General features: G+C 39.1%; 3 protein-coding genes across 20 annotated transcripts in view; 1 reads left to right on the top strand and 2 right to left on the bottom strand.

The window, feature by feature from the left end:
• Positions 1-5,961, bottom strand: part of synj1 (synaptojanin 1) — a 35,160-nt gene extending 29,199 nt beyond the window's left edge. For 5 of the 15 annotated variants that reach the window (XM_079647833.1, XM_079647826.1, XM_079647823.1 and 2 more), the window contains exons 1-6: positions 5,690-5,957; positions 4,603-4,760; positions 4,299-4,385; positions 3,645-3,912; positions 3,164-3,389; positions 2,116-2,199 (exon numbers count right to left, since the gene is read on the bottom strand). In XM_079647833.1, coding sequence (XP_079503959.1) covers positions 2,116-2,199; positions 3,164-3,389; positions 3,645-3,912; positions 4,299-4,385; positions 4,603-4,726 — 789 coding nt within the window. In that variant the 5' untranslated portion in view covers positions 4,727-4,760; positions 5,690-5,957. Of the gene's footprint in view, positions 1-1,729; positions 1,808-2,115; positions 2,200-3,163; positions 3,390-3,644; positions 3,913-4,298; positions 4,386-4,602; positions 4,761-5,431; positions 5,563-5,689 lie in introns of those variants that run through there. The other 10 variants (XM_079647820.1, XM_079647831.1, XM_079647830.1 and 7 more) reach the window with 7 other exon arrangements.
• An 86-nt stretch (positions 5,962-6,047) lies between these two features.
• On the top strand, positions 6,048-12,038 carry LOC307020756 (lysosomal proton-coupled steroid conjugate and bile acid symporter SLC46A3). Its single transcript, XM_079652291.1, has 6 exons — positions 6,048-6,180; positions 6,732-6,950; positions 7,886-8,768; positions 9,114-9,197; positions 9,439-9,595; positions 10,420-12,038. The coding sequence occupies exons 2-6, from the start codon at positions 6,753-6,755 to the stop codon at positions 10,538-10,540; spliced, it is 1,443 nt and encodes a 480-aa protein (XP_079508417.1). The 5' UTR covers positions 6,048-6,180; positions 6,732-6,752; the 3' UTR covers positions 10,541-12,038.
• Positions 12,034-17,421, bottom strand: tmem45b (transmembrane protein 45B). 4 transcript variants are annotated; one of them, XM_079652292.1, is made up of 6 exons: positions 17,270-17,421; positions 16,025-16,222; positions 15,734-15,946; positions 15,344-15,528; positions 14,468-14,610; positions 12,034-13,547 (listed from the first exon to the last, which is right to left on the bottom strand). In XM_079652292.1, the coding sequence occupies exons 2-6, from the start codon at positions 16,212-16,214 to the stop codon at positions 13,436-13,438; spliced, it is 843 nt and encodes a 280-aa protein (XP_079508418.1). In that variant the 5' UTR covers positions 16,215-16,222; positions 17,270-17,421; the 3' UTR covers positions 12,034-13,435. The 4 variants fall into 4 exon arrangements, with proteins under 4 accessions (XP_079508418.1, XP_079508419.1, XP_079508420.1 ...); XM_079652293.1 differs by having other exon boundaries at positions 17,156-17,299; XM_079652294.1 differs by lacking the exon at positions 17,270-17,421 and adding an exon at positions 16,348-16,429.
• Between the last annotated feature and the right edge of the window lie 207 nt (positions 17,422-17,628).

Genomic DNA, 17,628 nt, shown 5'->3' with positions numbered 1-17,628 from the left:
TTTTAAGTATAAAACATATTTGCAAATACTGTTGATGCAACATGTGATCATTTTCCACTGATGACTGATTCACCTAATGGTGCTTTCCCGAAAGCAACCACAAACAATGATTAACTGAGATGTTATCATCAACCAGAAGTCTAACTACTAATCAGCTAAGAGGGCAAAGCTCTACCACTCTACTGATTTACATCTTTCCCTGCCAGGCTTTATGACACTTCACTATAAGTTCTAATGTAAACTAAAGGAACGACTGATCTTCATACAAAACTACCCATCCGGCACAGAGAAGGAATTACAGAATATGGGGAGTGGGGAGAAAGTAAGCCGACAAAGACACAATCTGTCGAGGGGACTATGAGCTAAAATGGTGCTTTACAAGCAGGAGGACTGTTCTGTCTGAAAACAACCCCGAGCCCACAACCCTGTGTTTAAAGAAACCGTAGACCAGGGCTATTCAATTGGCGGCCCCCGGGCTGGGATGATATTTACTGGCCCTTTGAGTATAATGTTAAAAAGTAATCTACTTTTCTTTTTTTATTGTTTGTGCCAGAGTGCCTTTATTCCAGAGAGGGTGTTACATTGAGAGATAGAGGGGAAGACAATGCTTGAAAACTTTGGCGGGCTCGGGTTTTGAACCCACCTACAAGCTACTGTAGTGACAAACTGTCATTTATTGCATCAATGCGTGAATAATTAGATAATTTCACTTAAATTCAATCAAATGAAATGATGTTGATGGTTAAATGAGCTTCACATGTAGGCCTACTGAGTTCTGAACTTGCCATTTAGATCTATAAAGGCCTTGGAGCTATGTTGTTTGATTTAATTAAACACAATATATGCACTCCACTAGGGCTGCTCAATTAAATCGTATTTTAGTCGCAATTCGATTATGGCTTGCAACGATTGCGAAAACAACGTAATCGAAATAAAATGATTATTTTTTTATTATTACTTTTTTTTTTTTTTTTCAAGTAAAATTTGTTTTGTATTGGTTTTTCAGTTGAATTATACTTAAAGTTCAGGGTAATCAACTGTTTAAAACATACCGTTCACATTTTTTTTCTCCAATAAATGGATGTTTTCAAAGTAAATGAATAATCGTTTTTAATAATCGTGATATCAATTATTGACCCAAATAATCGAGATTATGATTTTTGCCATAATCGAGCAGCCCTACACTCCACTATGCTGTTGTAGTATTTACTGGATCTGAAGCTCATAATTATGATTGCTCATATTTCAAGCCATCTTTTTCCCGGCCCCTTGCTTTGGATCATTTTCATCAACCGGCCCCCATTCCAAACTAATTGAATAGCCCTGTAGACCTTGCTGAATAGAGCTTTTCACAGTGACTTAGTGGAAGTGGGAAGGGGATGTTTTCAGACCAGGCTTTCACCTGATCAAAGAAGTCTGAGAGCTGAGGAAAACAGAAAAGGGCCCTTTACCAACGAACCACTATATGTATCATAAACCTGCCCCACGTTAGATTTAAACCACCACTCTGTGCAATGTCAGGACAAGGGCAGGAGAATCCCACTGGTGTGGTTTAAGGTGTGCATCTGGTGGGTGATCTTAGTTCCTGCTTTAGTGTATGGGACCTGGATAAATGTATAAAATGGGATTCCCTTGGCTTTCACCCCTGGCTGTTGGCATTGCACAGAGAAAGTCCTATCTGCAGTATGAAAGCGCCAGCACCAGCAAGAGCAAAAAAAAGAAGATATACCAGGTGGGGGTTCTCATCCATTCCATTACGATGCCGATTCTCATTCAGTTGCAACAAAACACCCTTTATGGACTTTTTCTGAACATAGCATGGACAAAATGTGTTAAAACTACCGTAAAGATATCTCGTGTAATAACAACATGTGTTATTCTGTCACATTTTCTATATAACATTTTGTATTAATAAAAGTGTGAACAAACTCATGGAGGGTTCATTAGAGTTCAGTAGCAACACTTTGGCACTCACTGACACCGAGCCTTATCTACAACTGCAGCATAACAAATGGGCACAAGTTCAACATAAACATGAGGGCTGCTGCATGATTTTCATATGATGTCGCTTAATATATGAAAACCGTTTTTTAGGACAGGTTTAGTTTCCATTACCTGAATTCCTGGCTGTTCCCAGAAAAGAGGAATGGACCCACGGATCTGTATGAAGGATGATACTTTTTCATCCAGGAAAATAACCTGTTCAAAAGAAGAGGATCATTTGGTTAAGTTCATTTGCAATGTGGCAAAGTACAGATGTCCATAAAACTCTAATTGTTTTATGACTTTTTATGACTGTAGACACTGTCATGTTTGGACAAGACAAAAAAGGAAATGTGAAGGAGAAATCGTTTCATGTAGAGTGGATGCATGTTGTTGGTGATAAGCTGATATTTTCAAGGAAGAAATCACTAATCCCCATGGGTCAAAGCTTTCAAGTGGTTGGCAAAAATAACCAGCATACCTAGTAATACAGTATATTCTAACATTAGAAAAAACTTTGTACCCAATACACAAACGAAGCTCGACATGTTAAATTTCTATTCGGACTTTAACTGAAAGACTTTGAAGGATCTGTTTGGTGGTTTTCGGGGATAGCAAATATTGGTGAAATTGTGCTACAGTTTATTATAATGTTAGTAGTTCCAGTTATTCTGTCCAACTGATAGCTTTGTGTTTTTGTTGTGAAACAGGAAGCATACAAAACGGTGAGTAATTTCAAAAAATGCGGAGCTGAAAAGTAACTTTGTTTATTAAAATAGAGCTGAGTCAACAAACATTGTGCTGACCCAGCAAATAAAGCTAAATACTGACTGAAATGAAGTTTGCTCAATAAGGAAGTTGAACTTCTGCAATGTCAAGAGCTTCAGACTGGAGCTTCACCATTAAATCAGTTTGCTGCGATTTCATTATCATAATGGTTTTCCCCTTATGTTTGTAGGTAAACCGTGCACCTATAATTATTATTGTTGAACAATTTCCTTCCCCAGTGACAACACAATGTGCTGGAGCAATAGAGTATCGGTATGAAGCTGCACCAGGTTTTCTCCTTAACAGTCAATAGATAACCAGTGTTTAAACAGACTGTATTAACAAAAGCTCATGTGACCATTCACAGGGGCATATAGAAACGGATGCAGAAAGAATCAAAGGTCTGAGTCACCTGTTCTGTCTCCACAAAGTTGGCCACCTGTCCGTCGTCATTGGCTCCTCGGACGTTGAATCTGGTGCCGGCTCGCTCTGAGCTGAGGCGGGAGAAGATGCACGCTTTGGCTTGTTTGTGCCCCGCGTAGATGGTCCTGATCTCCACACCGCCACACATCAGCCTCAACAGCCAGTCGTCGCAGTTTACTCCGTAGTGTTTCAGGTGCAGGTGCAGAGATTGGTTCCTATGGATTCATCAAGATAACACAACAGTTAACACACAAACCAATTCAGTGTGAACAGCGAATCTTCCCACGTTAGTTGCAAATCACACAGCCCCAATATCACACGTTCAGAGGAAAAAATTTCACCAGAAAGACTGCAGATTGCAGAAAGCATACTTAGTTCATACAGTATAATATTCCAGAGAGTGTCGGAGCCAAATACCTGACTGCTACTCTCATTATAACCTTTGAATAGTGGAAAAGTCATGCTCTTACCAAAAGAAGCGGTTATCTGTTGTGTCCTCTAGGATCCTGCGATGTGCACTTAGACTCAGGTCCATGCTAACTCCAGAGGCAGACCAGGCAAAGTAGAAGTGTCCTGAGTTCAGGACCTTTCGCACTTCAGCAATCCGGTCCTCATCCGCTGGATCATTCTTCAGCGATATAAAGTCTGTCTGTGTGACCCTGAAAACCTCAGAATCCTGCACCTTCCCCACAGAGCTGCATCCTGTCACAACCACCAGACTGTGGAGCATGGAGTCACCTGCACACGTAAGGAGTAAGAAAAAGAGACATGAGAGTGAAGCAAAAGCAAGCAGTAAGTAGATGGATATGATTCCTTGCATTCAGGAATAATACATTAAGAGACTGGACAATAAAAGGTTTGAGTACACTTTGGTGTCAATCCTCGAACAAGGAAGTCACCAGCCAGTCAAATCTCAGCCATCTATAATCTTTTGTGTGGTTTTTTTCTTGTTGTGATAACAACAGCCTTCAAGGTCATGCAAAGGGCAGGACAAAGCAGCTTAAAAGGAGGCAGCAACATGACTACAAACCAGAGGAGCGTTCACAGTCACACATGAACCTGGGGGTCACCAGAAATGTCTGCAGCGAGGATGCATGCGTAGAGAAGATACGTCTGTAGCTTACCCAGGTTTAGGCGGAGGACGCCCAGGATGCCATAGGCATCAACAATCTTGGCGTATGTGTTTTTAATGGCATCCTTCTCTGCTGCAGCTAGAAGAAAAACAAAGGCAATACAATGTGAAGCAAGTATTGGTAGTGATGTCATTGTAATTTGTAAGTAAATGTAGCCTTTGACTTAATCATTGTACAATATCATGTCAATCACTTGGTAGTTAATGTCTCTAACAGCTGTGTTTCATCTCAAGAGTTTTGAGTATATATATATATATTATCTCCCATTACACAGCATTCAAACAGGATGTCTTACAAAGAACAGCAACGGCCCCCGATTCGAACATGAGGCATTCTTCTTTGCCTCTAGTTTCCACTATAACACTGTAGGGGGGTGGGTCCAGTTTGTGGTAAATGCGATATCCTTTGCTGAAGGCCATTGTTGATCCAAGATGAAAACACTTATTTTATGACCTGGAAACCGACAAAAAAGAATCATATCAGATCAGAGACATTACCAAGAAAACACAGCATCTGTCATTCAATAGCAACTGGAGCGTAAGATGGGCTATTGATTTTTGATGGAGAGGGTAGACTTATGATGTGACCATAGACCTTTTGCTTTTTGGGAAAAAAATCGAATCATGATCATTTTGATTGCGTTTTCCTAAGCTAACGTTGGGATTTAAGGAAGTATTAAGGCGTTGCAACGTCGAAATACCAATACATGTACATCTCTTTGACTGCAGGTTATACAGGTGTTGTATTAATGAATGAAAGTATGCCCAACACACAACATACATCTAACGTATGATTAGGCAATGGCATTACACATTGCCTGATTCAGAACTGCCATTACACAACCAGAAGCCTAACGTACAATCAAATATCGCCAAAGCCCAAACATATGACTAACTAATCTTTTTAAATGAATTTCGCTCGTAGCTGGAGATTATGATCAGCACTAACACTGTAAACGTTAGGCCGGTGGACATCATCCATCCCGACACGGACAGTCACGACTTTAAAAAAGCAAATGCAGCAGGTTAAGCTAACGCTAACGTTTACCCTCCTGCTAGCTTTAACACTGACGCGCAGACCAATTAAGAAAGCGAGATTGATAAACCAAGAGAGCTGTCTTTTACCTACCAACCGCTAGCTGGTAACGTTAGCTAAGTTAGCTACATTAATCACAGGGGTTGCTATGATTCGCTAGCTGACGATGTTAAAGATGGTACTACCTGTACGTCCGGGAGGATAGGCTGACATTTACTCACACACACATATGAGCGACTCCGTGATTTAAGTATGCCTGTGTATATATTTTAATTTCGGTTTTTTTATTTTAGAATTCTGCGTTGGATTTAAATAACATAAGGAAAAGGCTGAGGATTTGGTCTTACCGTCTACCCCCGCCGGGTTGTTATTACGCTGTCACAACAGAATCCTTCCCGGTGTCTTGGCGAAAATGGTACATTCCGACGCAAAGCACGCCTACCTCACGTTACCGTAATACCAAGTGAAACTGTACCGTAAAAAAGTCGAAGGGCGCATTTAAGTCAATTACAAATGTTCCAAGTTGAATCAACTGAAAGTTCCTTAGGGCTATTTAAATACATGTTAGAAATGGTTAATATTGAATAAAATGCCCGTTACAGGAAATCGGAAATGTTCCTGCACGGTTTGGCTCACGACTGACAGGTTTACCGATCGTATGAACGCAGTCCCGAAAGAGTACTGTCCAATCATATGTGGTGAGGGGCGGGACTTACGCGTTTCATAACAACGCCGTACTCTTCTGTATAAAACAAGAGCTCTGACTGACCTCGTAAACAGAATGTTTTGCAAGTGTTAATTGATAGATTAAAATATAAACCAGGCGCCTATCCAAAAGGTGAGATTTAAACTGCTTCTTCTTGTCATCACATTAGACGTAAATAAGTTAAAGGCTAAACTGTTGTTGTCTTCTATTGTGTGTTGACCTAGCACTGCACATTTCGCTGTTTCACGGGAACAAACTGTGCAATACAGGGTTATCTTCCAATATTCTAGTTAACGATTCAAACGTTCAGATAATGTTGTGTTGATACATGTAGAGAAAACGTTCGTATCGATAGTTATGAAAAAGCAAACATAGAATAACAAATATAACATGTAGGCTACTACAATACTTCAAGTTCCACGTAGTCTTATGACTTGAATCAATTAGTTACGTACTATTTTAAGGGGACTTAACTCATGTGCTTGCAAAGCACACTGTACTTTAATATAAAAATGACAACAGAATAAAAAATCAATATGTCATTTATACTTTAGAACTGTTTTAGAAATATGGTCATACGGTTCACATGATCTGCTTAGACATGCACAGTCAACCAGTATTTGTTACCTTATTATCTGTGTGTATGTTTATCTCTAAATGTGTTCTCTTGATTTCTTTTCCAGGGAATATTGGTGCTCCTCAAAATGAAGGGTCTTTTCCTGGTGGAGCCTATTGTTGCACTGTACGCTTTCTCCAGTTTTCTCATCTATCCTCTTGTGCAGCAATATGTTTACCGGAGGCTCTGGCAGGAGCTGACAAACACAAGCTATCCCGTCTCTGCCAATGCCTCCAGATGTGCAGAAAACAGCAGCGCCGGCAGCAACCATTCCAGCTTTCATGAGGTCAGTAACACACTAATAACTGAACGTAACACAGGTGCATGCCACTCAAGATAAAAATGACATTCTCAATTATAAATACAGTTTTTTCTTTCGTTCCACTTAAGAAACACTAAAAAAGAATCCACTTATATTAACATTCCCAGCATCCACCAATGTTACATTTTCAGTGTAACAAGTACTGGATATTGCATTTATGTATACACAACCTTTACATGTGTTTTCCACCTCCTACATTGTAAGGCATGTGATGCTTACTCAAACATTGTTGTGTAAGGGTTTCTGCATATTGATGAAAGAAATGTCTTCCTTGCAAAAAAACAAGTCAGGCTTCATAAAGCTACCACAATGTATCTCTATCCATATTTGCAATAGTCAATTCTCCCAAAAACTGCCGTTCTTATCCCTTTCTGTGTTGGACCCTTACTGTCACGACACTGCATAGCTTTTCCTATAAACCTTTCAGATCTTGCAAAACAATTCAGGTAAAAACAACTGATTCAGCTACTGTGCCATAAAGTGATATGACATGGAAACCTGTGACTAAAGTGACAATCTTATTAAATCATCATAGTCCTTCCAGAGCACATAATCAGTCATCCATTTGCAGCTAAGATATACTGCAAAAGTACTTGAAAAAAGCATTAATGATGGTGTATTTATAGAGTAAGAATGAAACCAGAGAAGTGAGAGCGAACACTGTTCTGGAAAAGCCTGTTTGTATTTTCTTGAAAAGCCCTTCCTGCACCTGTTGCACTGTAGATAGCTTTGTTCCTTTTGGTCCTTAATAAGAGAACCTCACATGATGCTGAAATCAGTCTGAGTTGGTTTCATGACATTTCATTGTCACTTACTGTCATCAAATTGAAATGCACACAGTTCAGACTCAGCCCATACATTTCAGACACAACCATGCTCTCTCTTTTCTGTGTTTTCAGGAGGTACAGAGGCAGGCATCTCTCTTCTCCCTCTACACAAATCTCTTCTCTGCAGTCCCCTCCTTGGTGGTCACCCTCATGCTTGTGGCCTACAGCGACCGGGGAGGACGCAAGATCACAATCATCACGCCTTTGATTGGCACGTTGCTCTACACCTTGTCCTTCCTGGCGGTATCCTACTTCGAGCTCAACATTTACTTCCTCATTGGCTCATCGATTCTCAGCTCTCTGTTTGGCGGCTTGGGCACATTTCTGGGGGGCTGTTTCGCCTACATAGCGGACTTGTGTGAGGATGGTAGTCGCAAAACCCTGCGCATGGCTGGAGTGGACATGATGATTGGCCTGTTGTCGGGGGTGGCCTCGATATCAACAGGCTACTTTCTGAAAGCTGCAGGCTTTAATTGGCCATTCCTAACCTCTGCGTTGGTTCAGTGTTTTATCCTACTCTATGCCATTTTCATCCTTGAGGAGACTGTGAAAAAGGCTCCCACTGATGCCATTCTCCTAGATGGGTCTCCTCAGGGCTCCGCGGTGAAACAGCTGATCTACGGTATCTACCACATGTTTGCAGGGGCCAGCAGCAGGAGTAGAACTCTCTTGGTCCTCCTGATACTCATTTTCACCAGCTTCTCCTTCGCCTACGTGGGTGGTCTCTCCTTGATGACACTATATGAGCTGAATCAGCCACTGTGCTGGACAGAGATTATGATTGGCTACGGCTCAGCTCTGTCCATGTCTGTGTTCCTGACCAGTTTTTTGGGAGTGTCTGCGTTCACGTACTGTGGAGTGCCACAACTGCTCATCATCCTGATGGGGATCCTGTCTGTCGAATCAGGCATGGTCCTGTTGGCCTTTACCAAGACCACCTTCATGATGTATATAGGTGAGACGAAATTCTGTAACAACTATTCTGCGCAAACCAATAATGTGTAATCGTTTTTAATGTGCTGTTTAGCTTGAAAAAACATCACCAAAGCCTTGACTGTCAGCTGTTGACAAGGTTTAAAACCTTCACCTTGTTTAGTTTTTGCATGTAAAAATTTGCATTGACATTACAGTCAACAGAATCTGCCTTTCACACCAGCTTTACAAGGTGTAGAAATATTTAACCACAGTGAAATATGAATTGACCTTAATTAGAGAAGTTTGTATTTTAGCATTTGGTTACAGTAAAGTCTCTGCATTATGATGTTTAACCGAGAGTATTTTTCTTATTTTTCTTTCACAGTGTGGGTGCCAATGTTTCTGTCTATCATGCCTTTCCCTGTTATTCGTTCCATGTTATCCAAGATCGTCTCAAAGTCTGAGCAAGGTGAGTAGAATCAGGGCTTTTGCAAGAGCCACAGAAGCGTGCCTGAGTTTTTGTTTGTAGAGTCAGAGTCCATTGAAGAGTTGCTTGTTCAAGCAACTTCAAAAATACACTCCAAAACATAACACTCCGACTTTCTGTTCCTTAAAGGCGAACAGAATTTTGGAGCTAAAGTGTGATTTCAGAAATGTCGTGTCTTTTGTCACCTTATCACTTCTCTTCTCTCCGCGGTGTGTTTTTGCAGGAGCCCTGTTTGCCTGTCTTTCCTTCCTGGAGAGTTTAACTAACAACATATCGGGCGCAGTCTTCAACAGCATCTATGCTGCTACGGTGGCATGGTACCCTGGCTTCGTCTTCATGTTGGCTGCAGTACTCTGTGCTATCCCTCTGTTTATTTTAGGGTAAGTACATATTGCCAAATCAAACAAAGTCACATTAAATATCCTACTTTTGCTAGTTTTACTACAAAGAGCAAATACAGTTTCATGATTGAAGCATACAACCATACTTCAAAATGGTTGTCAGAGAGCATTCTACCCAACATAATAACAGAGCAGTACACTTTATGCTGTGCATAGAGCATTAGAGCTGTACTGTGTGTGGATTGAGTTACATTACAAATGACCTATTTTGTGCTGAGTCACTCACTGCCTGTTTTGCTTGACTACAAAAAAGAGACATGCCATCCCTGATTTAGGCACCCGCAAAGAAATTGGTTCCTCATTCTTGCAACATTCAACTTCCCTTATTGAACTGTTTCCCATTTCACATAGTAATATAGATATCTGAGATTCATGCTGTCTTATCGTATATAAATCAAGTTCTTAAAGATCTGAGGTACCCTGAGTTCTTACATTTGTTTTGTGACACTGAGTTGGCATAATAGTGCTGCTGCTGCTGAGTCAGTTTAGGAGCGTGAAACATAAAACTCCTCGAGTGCTCTGTCTGTCACGTGCACTGTTCCTTCTGTTACATGGCTGAGTAGTTATAGAATAACACAGCCACTGGTTCAGCAAACTCAGACGTACAGCCAAGGACAACATGGGCTTCACACCCTGACTTTGGCAGGTGAAAACAATTGTTGAAAGTGTCTCTAACTCAGGCAAGTGGATGCGGATGTACAGAGAAAAGCTAAGTTGAGAAGAAAGTGTAGTTTTAATTCGTAGTAAGTTGATGAATCCCATTCTTTTCTGCCTCTAATCACGCTTTTTTTTCTGTGTTTCAGAGTGGTTGCAATAATAGGAGTGAATGCTGCCGAAGAGGTAACAAAGCCAGAGCCTGTGTACTCAGAGGAGGAGGAGGGTCTTTCTGAAGATCACAACGACAGGACTGCTATTCTTACCTGAGCCATATCCGCCAAAACCTAATAAGCACTTTTTACTTTAGTCATCTACTTTTCAGTGTTTTACCTCAAGGGCTGTTGATCTCAGTTTTAATGGACAATGCAGGTTACATATTATTCTTATTTTGTTTTTATTGCTGTGGTTGATTGTGCTATTGAAGTTCAATATTATTGGAAAATAAAGTAGGTAGTTGTATGCAAACAGGTTCTACCGGAAAATCATATTTTTAAAATATGAAATATCAACATTTTGAATTGGATCAAAATGGTAGCATACATAGGATATAAAAAACGGATGTTAGAGTGGACCTATCGTGCTATATTTGAATAATATAGTGTAGGACCATACCTATATAAGGCTTATTTATACTTTTTATTTCTCAAAATACCAAACAGATCATGCATTTTAGCCATTCCTCATTTCGCTCAATTTAAGACTGTCTTTTTATGGGCTGATTCTGTGAGAACAGCACCATCTACAGGCCTGACATATGTACTACAGCGTCTCCAGCGCTTTGGAACGGCAATGTCCGTGGCTGTCTCCTCCTGATTGGTGGAGTTGGCCCAATAGCCGTAGCGCCACTTCTGTGACGTCATAGAAGTGTTCAAATCTGGATCAGTCTGTATCAGATCCGTTGCAGCCCTTTTTTTAGAGATTTGGGTATGGAGGAAAATAGAGAGGGTTGTGTTTTCTGACACTTGGTGAGTTCCCTGGAACACCGGGGACACATATTCATACAAAATTGCATTTTGCATGATAGGTCACCTTGCATGCATCCAAAAGCTCAAAATGGCCTGACTGTGACACTGCTAATGCTTTCAAAATGTATGTGTTTTGATAGAGTTTAGCAGTGCGATATGATTTGCCGTTTAAAAGTTTCAGTTATGTGAAGTGATTCAGATCAACTTTTGTCTTAAAGTCTCTCCTCCATTGGCTGTTATAGTGCAATGTTAGTAAATGCCCTTACAAAGAGCTCCACTGTCCCTGTTCCTCAAAGGTAATTAAATGCAGGACACTAATTATACAATATCACAGAAATCTAGAATATTATATAATGTTTTGTAAACCAATGTTTTAGTATACATGTGAATAAACAATCTCAAGCAACTCCCAAAAGGAGGAAGGGGGGTTAATGGGGAACAAGGAGTCTTTTCTTTTTAAGAAGTTAATGGTCTCTATTCAAAACTTGTTATGATTGTCCTCGAACAATCAAATTCCTCATAATAGGAAATTACAATATTTAAAAAAGGAATCATTGGGTTTACTTAGCCAGGATAAAGGATATAATTAAATATAACATGGAAAATGGTATTGGTTTTATCAAATGTGACTGGAATATGTTATTTCTATGTGTCCACCCTGAACCCTACCTTATTGAGGAAGCTATAACAGGATGGAAATGGAGGAATGGTTTAAAATAGACCAGCCAGCAGGAGGTGTTGTGGTTTTGAATCTCAATTAAAAAATGTGTATCATTGAAAAATAAAGGGATCTAGTTTGAGTATTTGTATGATTTTGAGTTTATTAAAAAGTGCAAAAAAGAAACCCCAAAAATATATCATCATGTTCATTTATGTAAAAGTATCTTTGTGTCAAAACTATTTGAAAAAAAAGAAAAGAAATGAAGTGTTCTTAAAATTAAGTATCTAATGACGTCCTCTAACACTTTTGGAGATGTATGTGATGTGTCGTCGTCGAGTACTTGCTAAATGTATTAGCAAAGAATCAATGAGGCATCCAGCCGTAAAAATATGCAGACTTTCTTATCATGTGTAATGTTTGGACAATAAACACCAATAATACAAATAAAATAAAACCTTTTTAGACAAGAATGAATACAAAAGCTGTCCATAATCAAAGACTAATTTCAAAGGCCACCCCAAATATTCACTCAGAGAATATCAGGTCATTCTGATGCAGAGTTGCTCATATATGAGCTATCGCCCCTCTATGTTCATCTGACTATTGTCCATTCCGATGTACAGTTTCAAAATAAAAGATCTTTGAAGTCTCATATAATAGCTATCGTCTCTCTATTTTTAGATAAGAATAAATAAAAAACTGTCCATAATTAAAGACTCATTTAGCTTCAGGGTGACAACATGCCACCCCAAATATTCATTCTGATGTAGAGTTTCAAAGTAAAATATATTTTAAGTCTCATGAAAGGAAGTCTAAACACAAAGTTAGTCTCATTATCAGCACTTAATTATAGTGAATATTTTAAGCAACTGTTTTTAAATACAATTATGTTTTAGAGCCAGACACAATTGTTTTTAATATACAGCCCAACATGTTCTACCAGAGTGGGGATCTGAACCCTCTTCTCACAACGATCTGGTTATGCTCCATGCTTTAACCACTGAGCTATACAGCAGTTTAAACAGGCAGGATTGATTTTGAACCAGTGGATCACATGAGCTTTTGTCCCTCGGAGGTGAGGGGTGTCCCCTTTATTTAATAATAATAATAATTATTAATTATTTGCATTTTATTGTATTATTATGTAATTATTTGTTCAGGTCCCTTGGAGGTGTTGCGGGTGTCTCCCTCAGGCAGGCCGGCCTACTCTGTACTCTTATACAGCAATATTTTCAAATGTGAAGTGAGTGGAAATCTGTCTGATTTATTTGAATGTTGTGACTTGTTGATTTTTGTCTGAATACACTATTTGTTCTCCTATCAGGTGTGCATTTCTTTTGATAGCTATGGCCATACCCTTGAGCCATACACCCAAGTTTATAATTTCTGTAACTTGTACTTTTCTGTTTTTAAAGGGAACTTCAACAGATCATATCATATACAGAATTGACTTTGTACAAAACAGCAGACTCGGTCTCATGCAACATCAACATTTAAAATGAAATCTAGTATAGTTAAAGACTCATAACCATGCATTCACTCTTCATCAGACTCTTCAAGCAAAGCTTTCTGGGAGCTCGTTTTCGAGGATGTATTTCGCATTCCAATCTCAATGTCTCGTCCCTTTCCTGAGAATCGCTTCACTGTGCTGTTGGGAAAAGAAAAATAAGACGTAACAAACATAGAAACACACATTTGCAGCATATTCAAAGTTAACAATAGTGTTGATATATTCATTTCAACTGTTTTTACAAGCGGTTTCTTCTACATTTCCAAAATGTACTTGGAAGACCACAACCAAAATCATCCTTTTGACCACTATTGCTGCTGCAGATCCATTTTAGATTGTATGTTTGCATCCCCTGTTCTACCAGCGTGTCCACAAGAAAGCACAATCGTGTACAAAGATGGTAATGTGATAAACAGGGCTGTGAATGTAGTATAGCACAATTAAAAGGAAAAGGAAAACCTCATGTGAACAAATCAGGTTTAAAAGCAACTGCTAATCTTGAAGGCCTAAGCATGTTACACACACCTTTTACCCAGTCTTAATGATGCCGTGCATTATGAGAAGTTGAATGTTGACTGTAAATAAAACCATGTTGACTCACTATAAGAACTTCACAGGGTTCCTTAAAGTGCAGGTTCAGAGATCAGAAGATTTAACCCAAAATTCTCTACTGAAGAAATTGAAAGAGACGATTCTTAAATATGTTGATATACAGTATCAGTTCGCGTAAAAGCCCCGAAACAGGAGGTTTGTTTGGATTTCAAAATTAATAAAATCTCAGTTTTTTTTTTTTTTTATCACTGGCAACGGTCTTTATGTAAAAATTAAGCAACCTTTGCTCCAGGCTAGTATCACTGAAAACGACTTTAAGAGACTGATTATAAAAAGGCAACAAGTATAACCTCCATCTTTTGTTTTGGCTGATTGTCTCTGCATTGACAGGCCGACAAACTCATTACTGCTGCTTTTCCATAGTTGTTTAGTTTGCTACCGTTGACTTACCCTCGAAAGTTTCACTTCTAAAACTTGTACAGGTAAAAGGATAATGTGATACTTACAACCAAACGAAAGAAGAGGTGCAAGCGACTAAAAGAAGGGCCACAGCTAAATGCCAGCAGAAGCACATTGTGATGAACATGATGTTGCCGTGCATCTTCAAGTCCCACTCCGGCCCCCTCAATGGGTAAAGTACAAACCCAATCTGAAATGACAAATAGTTAGATCAAGTAGCCTGTGATGCATAATAAAAACATCAGTTGAATTAATAGGCATTTACAAAAAAAAGACATCATGTCAGAAAAGGAAACAGTGTGATAGAAGACAAATCTCTTACAATTGAAGTCTCCATAAATAGACCTGGAGAAAACTAATTCTGCTCTGAAAAGTGTACAGAAATGTTTCAAATCTTGTCTCGAATATGAAATACCACAATTTCTTCTATAAAAGTTTTAGTAAATGGGAATGCACGGATACAACTTTTTTCAGTCCTTAATTATACCGATTCATCGGCAGACATCAGAGTATCAATCTGATACCAGAATGAAATTGATAAACTGTTACTACTGTATGTGAAAGAGACAGGGATACTTCGGTTATGTGTAAGGTCCTCAGACTTGATTTAAACATTTCTAGCTTTGTAAAAAGAAAAGTAAAAAATATACATCTATCTTTAAACCATTGCCCAGTGTGTCAATGACACATGTTCTAGCTATTTGAGACTGTATCAAACTGTTTTCAGTGCATCAATAGAATGAGATTTAAAGAAAACCTGCTTTAGTCTTCCTTGTTTCACTATTAAGTACAATGTATTGAGTACTTTGTCACTGTGTGGTACCACTTGGTAGTGCCTCTGAAAGCCTAAGAAAGGGTAATGGGTATATTCACACTGTGGCCAACACATCACAACATTATAAGTTTATCATGTCGCTAATCACCTGGTAGAACCATGAGCCCTGCAGGATGAACATGCATGCCCCGAACAGCTCCAAAACAATGTTGTCTTTTATGAACACCTCCACCATGAAGCAGGCAGATCCAATAAAGACAGCAACGAGCAGCAGGGTGTGGATGTGAGCGTCCAGAGGGGGGCGCATGTGCACGTGGTAGTAGAACAGAAATCCTGGATGATATGGGAGAGTCAAATGTTATTTAAATACAGTACAAGCAAGCGTGAAATTGAACTACATTTGGAGAGTCAAATGTTACTTAAATACAGTACAAGCAAGCGTGAAATTTAACTAAATTTGGAGAGTCAAATGTTACTTAAATACAGTACAAGCAAGCGGGAAATTAGTAGGAAAATATCACACTATAACCTAGCTTACCTTCAACAAAAAGAGCCAATGACAGAGAAAGGTGGTCAACACCAACCGGCACCAGTTTGGATGCAGTCCTGGCGACAATTGCTATTCCAGAGATCCCAAAGAACAGATACATTGTGCCATGCTGCCAGTTCATCAGCTTGACCCATGACTGGTTCGCTGTGTCGTAGAGGTGAGCATGTGGACCGTCCACCACAAACTGTTCAACCATAATACCTGGGACAGGTCAAAGAGACGGGTCAAGAACACCTTTAGATTGTTTGAAGTGTACAGATGATTGACAGAAAAACTGACCTACAAATGCACCAAATATTAGACATCCTCCCTCCAAGTAGTGCATCCGTTTAGAGAAAGGGGGCATAATCTGTCTTCCTTTGGGCTGACTTGTCCTCCAGTAGTGTTGGAGAATGTATTTCACCGTTAGCCAGAAGCCAAGGAGCAGGAAAAAAGAGCCGGGAATGGCATGTCCTCCAAAGTTGGCCATTGTTAGGCCTGGAAACAGAAGAAAAATACATCTTAGTTATCAATTGGATATATTTGATGAAAACACAATTGATTATTTAGCTAAAAGCTCTTTTTTCTTTGTGCAATCCCAATTTAGAGATCAAAGTCCAAACCTTTAGCGTCATTTTATGTTGTTTATACAATCATTGCAGTGGAAAGGGGACGAGGAAGTGCAGCTGATGACATAAGATCACTACGTGGTAGATTGAAAGTACATTGCATTATATATTTGTATAACAGATCAATGAATACAGTGCAAACCATCACTTGTAAAACATTACTTGTGAATTTCATGTGATATTAATATTAATACATTCTAAATCGGCAAAGCTCATATACTATTCTATACTCAGCGTATAGAATATGCCCTTTGATCCAGAGGAGAGCCGCTCATTTGTCTTTCAAAAAACATATTCAAATGTAACAGTGTGTTTTTTTAAATGAAGTTTTTGGAAAAACGTAACCTTATTTGAATCAAAATTGATCACACTCACTATCACTCTAGTTGATTTAAACAATGTAAAAGCTGAGTGTGCATTTAATATAATTACTGTGAATGAAAACTGAGACACACTTTTGTAGAATAATCACGTTTTGTTGTGTTTGTGGCTGAATCAAGGCTTTTAAAGTTGACTTGCTCTTGTTGCCATGTCAATTGGCATCAGTGTGTGTAGCATGTTTAGTTTGACAAGTTTTTTTTGGCCTGCCCTGTTCTATGGGCTCAGAACAGTCTCATAATACACAGAAGTATTCAAACTTGTATTTCCAGATCCACACTTGTGTTTTTCAATGTTCAATGTTCAACCAGATGCAAATTCACATGACATATGTCTCCCTTCCTTTTACACTTTCTAAATTCTTACAGATATTTTCTGCAGCCAATAAAATGTATGTGAGACTGAAAAAAATATATACAATTACCTCAAATATCATATCTGTAGTCTTCACTCTATTGTCTTCCACTCATTGATAACAGTCCCTAATTACTCAAAGTAAAAATACATGTAAAAAAAATATCCAACAGAATGAACAAACCTTATTTCCTGCCCAAAATGCCAGAAAAAGGCTCTGCAAATCTTTGAGTCGTGGCAGCTGTTTGATTAGAGTGAGATCACTCTAGTGTAAAGTGTGTGCACCTGTGGTCAGCACTCTAACCTGTGTTGACATCACATAGCCCCACCCCACATTTGCATAAGTTTCTGTCAGCAAGAGACATCCTCCAGGGAAACTGCTGTGACATTCAGACAGAAAAACACAAGCTAAAGATCATGTTGTATATTTAGGTATGAGCTCATAGATCAAATATGATGCAGCAAATAAACACAAAATCAAATATGTTAAGAACAAATTGTGTCATTTATTTCTTTAACATGCGTCAGTCTAAAACAGGTATG

This window comes from Notothenia rossii (assembly GCF_949606895.1).
Source record: "Notothenia rossii genome assembly, chromosome: 9".
Taxonomy (NCBI): domain Eukaryota; kingdom Metazoa; phylum Chordata; class Actinopteri; order Perciformes; family Nototheniidae; genus Notothenia; species Notothenia rossii.
Note: the sequence above shows the minus strand (reverse complement) of the source record. Positions and strands in the feature narration are given on the sequence as shown.

Excerpts from the sequence above, each read along its gene's own strand:
- LOC307020756 (XM_079652291.1), top strand. The coding sequence starts at position 6,753 with ATGAAGGGTCTTTTCCTGGTGGAGCCTATTGTTGCACTGTACGCTTTC. Across the intron at positions 8,769-9,113 it reads CACCTTCATGATGTATATAG|TGTGGGTGCCAATGTTTCTG; the intron begins GTGAGACGAAAT and ends TTTCTTTCACAG. Across the intron at positions 9,198-9,438 it reads CGTCTCAAAGTCTGAGCAAG|GAGCCCTGTTTGCCTGTCTT; the intron begins GTGAGTAGAATC and ends GTGTTTTTGCAG.
- tmem45b (XM_079652292.1), bottom strand. The coding sequence starts at position 16,214 with ATGGCCAACTTTGGAGGACATGCCATTCCCGGCTCTTTTTTCCTGCTC. Across the intron at positions 15,947-16,024 it reads AATATTTGGTGCATTTGTAG|GTATTATGGTTGAACAGTTT; the intron begins GTCAGTTTTTCT and ends GACCTGTCCCAG. Across the intron at positions 13,548-14,467 it reads ACCTCTTCTTTCGTTTGGTT|CACAGTGAAGCGATTCTCAG; the intron begins GTAAGTATCACA and ends TTTTCCCAACAG.